We start from the raw sequence: 3747 nt of genomic DNA on the forward strand, positions 1-3747 counted from the left end.
GGAACTCGGTAGATGCGCTGACGGAGAACGGCCTCTTCCAACACGGAGACGTGATCGAGATAGCGGAGAACGGGCTGATTGTGGATTTCCGATGCAGCGGACAGCGATCCCAGTTGGTCCCCTACGACAAATTATTTGACGCGTCGGTCGCCGCGTGCTCGGCGTCGTACCGAGGCTGGCACGCAAAACTGCAGCGGAGTCCCACGCTGACGGAGAACGCCAGTGTGCAGGTGCTGTGGCGCTCACGTCCGGGTGCCGCGTGGCTGTGGTATCCGGCGCGGCTCCTGCATCGGGCTTTTTTCTTCCACGTTCATGACGTCGGCCTGGTGTATGCGGCAGTCGAATTGGATGGTCGAGTGCAAGAGGAACTCTTCTCCTCTGATCAAGTGCGCCTCCAACCGTCGGAGGAGGAACTGGCCCAACGGTCGATGAAGGAGGGATGCTTTGCACTGCGAGAACAACGGCTGCCTACCAATTTTTGGCCAACGACCACTTCTATGGGATCGGATTACTTTCGGGAAAACCTTCAGTTTTATGATGATGTTCGGATTGTCGCGATCCTTAGCCAAACACTGAAGTAAGTACTTGCAACGAAAAAACGCGGTGCCCCTTACAGAAAATGCAGTGGTGCGTACGTGCCAGTTATATTACTATTTCATAGCTTTTGCTGAGCAATTGAGCGGGGTTCGTACATTCATTCTGCAACCTCTAAAATCAAGATTACGCACAAATAAAAGGAAGGTTAAATCCGTTAATCTTCAAAAAGGAAGAATATTTATTTTTCAGCTTCTTTTCAGTTTTTTTTCCGGGTAGTAGAGTTTTTTTCCATTCGAAGGCGCATGAAAATTATTCAGGACTGGTAGTTTTAGAGGCACTTATTTAACATTACCATTGGTAAATAAGAACTGAAAACTGTATACAGTGTTTTAACTTGTGTGTAGCCTTGTATTGTTGTTAAATTACAGCCCTGCCGTGCCAAGTTTGGACAGTCATACAGATTCCTCTACTTTCAACAGTAAAGTCAAAAATTTTTATTTATCTGTTGCATGATAGCTCTTGGTCTGCAGTATCTTTCAAAATTTTGTTTCGATGCCAAAAGCTGAAGTACAGGGAACGGGAGCTAGCTGTTTAATTTAATTTTTGGTACAAAAATCGCACTGCTTTCTGAGAAATAATCAAGTTCATTCGAGAATAATTCTAAAATTGGAGGAGGTTAGGAACTACCAACTAATAGCGAGGTTTTCTAACAGGCACTTCCTACATTTCATCTATGCACTAACATTTTGTCTGATGCGATCTGCGCTCTAGGCAACAGCATTTCTCTGTAGGTGCTCTTTAACATACAAGTTTATGGAAGATGCACCTTCCTGCGAGGTGACCTCGAGCACCTATCGCGCAAGAATTTTCTGCTCACCTATAAAATACACCCCATTGTGTCACGCAATAATTCTGGAAAACTTAAACGCAGATATATGAACTCGTGCATTTCTTTGAGCGGCAGTTAAAAGCGGCCAAAAAATTACCCCACCCCGCCACCTTAGTTGCCATCTGGCTCATTACTGTCGTATCAAACGACAACAACTTCAGCACTATCAGATTCGCAATAAAAAGTTATGCTAGAAAAGTACAAACATAAAGATAAAATGCCGTACGGGAATTTATTTGAATTTATTTTACGCAACTGTCCAAACTTGGTGCGCCAGGGCTGTATTACATTTCCATACTAAATATTACTAAACATTCAAGGCGAGCATGCGGCCCTGTATGTCGTGTACTCTGTGTATGTTTTGGATAGGAAGAAATATATGAGTCGTGCCGACAGAGATTCGGACGGAACCAGCCCTGGAAAGATCGGAAGCAGCGTGTTGCCGAGCCGTCAACTAGCTGTGCGGTTCGTTTACGCGGGAAACGTTATCGTCCGGGAGATGACGGTCAGCTGGAAATGAACTGTACACTGCCACCCGAGTCGCATCTGCTGCGCGAAATCTTCCACTCACTGGAGAGCGTCAGCCGCGTGAAACTGCGACGCGTGTGCTGGTTGTGGAATTCCGTCTTGACCGGCGCGGACAGCGGCCACACTGTCTGGGTTTCCTTCCGCAATAACCTGTGCTTTCCCATGAAAGCGGATAAATTTATCTACGCGTACGCCGCCGTCGCCGGTCTAATAAAATGCATTGATGGCTCGACGCAACGGCTGATCGTTGCACGGATGCATGGGGAACAACTGGACGGTGCATTGGCGGTGGTTAAATGGATGCTGCGCCATAACCGCATCCAGCAGCTGATCTTCCACGATGTAGAATTCGAATGGCGCGCACGTATCCGACGGGACAACATAGTGGGGCTGGAGGATGTAGGCCAAGGGATCCTCCACCGTCTGGCGGCGGCGTTCCGCGACTTGGCGCCCCTCTGCGATGGATTGCGGCTGCGCATGTGTAAGTTCAAATGTTTTTGGCGCACGACGGCAACCATCGCGGACGGTACGGTTGCGCTGGATGCAGCGGATATTGAAGCACAGTTGTGGGATCTCTATGAGGCCAGTCTGTCGCGCGATGGACTGGATTTCGGGAAGATGGCGGAATGGATTCGCACCGGGTCGCTGAAACTGCGCAGCATGGTTGCTCAGGTGAAACATTCGAAAACGTCAATAAACATTTGCGGGTTTCTATATTTCGAATTAGCTACACCAGTTATGAGAAATCGCCTTCATTTTAAATTTCGGAAAAAAGTGGTGTCACGACTCACGTGAGACCTCTCAGCTTCGAATCTGTACGGAGATGCATGTAGAACATTTCGAGTACATAGCATCTTCGAATTCTATGAGGAGAAATAGTAACTAACTATAATTTGTAAATTGTAATTATCCGATGATATTGTTATCTTCTGAAAGTCATGACTGGCATCTAAAGCGTGTTTTTTTACTGCTGACAGTATCTGAACGATTACCAAAGTTGTGATGCGCGACTGACGACGCGATACCGCGAACAAACTTGGACGGTGGATGATCTGAAAGATCTGGATGTCTCCACGCTGACCATCGCTACTCTGCGCGCTCTGAAAGACGTGCTTCCTAGAGAACTGAAATTCTCCATCAGGTTGGATAAGTACAGATATGGCGCAGATAATGAAGAGCAAGTCGATGTCCAAGATGACGACAATGCTGAGGAAGATGCTGAAGATTATGATGACGAAGATGATGAAGACGAAAATTTCGACGATGACGAGGATATGGATGAAGACGAAAATTTCGAAGATGACGAGAATATGGATGAAGACGAAAACGTCGAAGATGATGATGATGACAATTTTGATGATGAAGAAAATGCCGAAGTTGACGAGGACGATGAAGATGTCCAGGGCCACGAATTCGACGAAACTATGGAAGAAGAATAAGAGGAATACGGCGAATAATCGCCTTGCCACAGCTTGTATTGGCGTAGCCTGCACGAAATGTTTCGACTAGCCCTCTTGTGGATAGACTGATTGTTCTAGGGAGTAAATAAAAATACCTACAGATATTGTTTAGGGTGTTTGTCTTGATTCTGCTAATCTACTGCAATGTTTGAGATGGTTCGGTAATAATCCGTTTTTTGTACGTGACTAACGTGAGCCGTCTTTTCTGTCACGGGTCACGAACAGGTTCCGTATTTATTAGTAAATTAGAGATGCAGCACGGAACGAAGTGGGAAGAGAATAATAATATTTAGTAAATTACATAGTTTCAAAGAAAGCAAAGCGAGGAGAATA

General features: G+C 46.1%; 1 protein-coding gene across 1 annotated transcript; it reads left to right on the forward strand.

Moving 5' to 3' along the window:
* Positions 1 to 538: 538 nt before the first annotated feature.
* On the forward strand, positions 539 to 3393 carry LOC129600622 (putative uncharacterized protein DDB_G0285495). Its single transcript, XM_055499160.1, has 3 exons — positions 539 to 577; positions 1796 to 2626; positions 2932 to 3393. Exons 2-3 carry the CDS (start codon positions 1943 to 1945, stop codon positions 3391 to 3393), a joined length of 1146 nt encoding a protein of 381 aa, XP_055355135.1. The 5' UTR covers positions 539 to 577; positions 1796 to 1942.
* The last annotated feature ends 354 nt before the right edge of the window (positions 3394 to 3747 follow it).

The sequence above is a fragment of the Paramacrobiotus metropolitanus genome, unplaced genomic scaffold, assembly GCF_019649055.1.
Source record: "Paramacrobiotus metropolitanus isolate TYO unplaced genomic scaffold, Prichtersi_v1.0 Parri_scaffold0000186, whole genome shotgun sequence".
Lineage (NCBI taxonomy): Eukaryota > Metazoa > Tardigrada > Eutardigrada > Parachela > Macrobiotidae > Paramacrobiotus > Paramacrobiotus metropolitanus.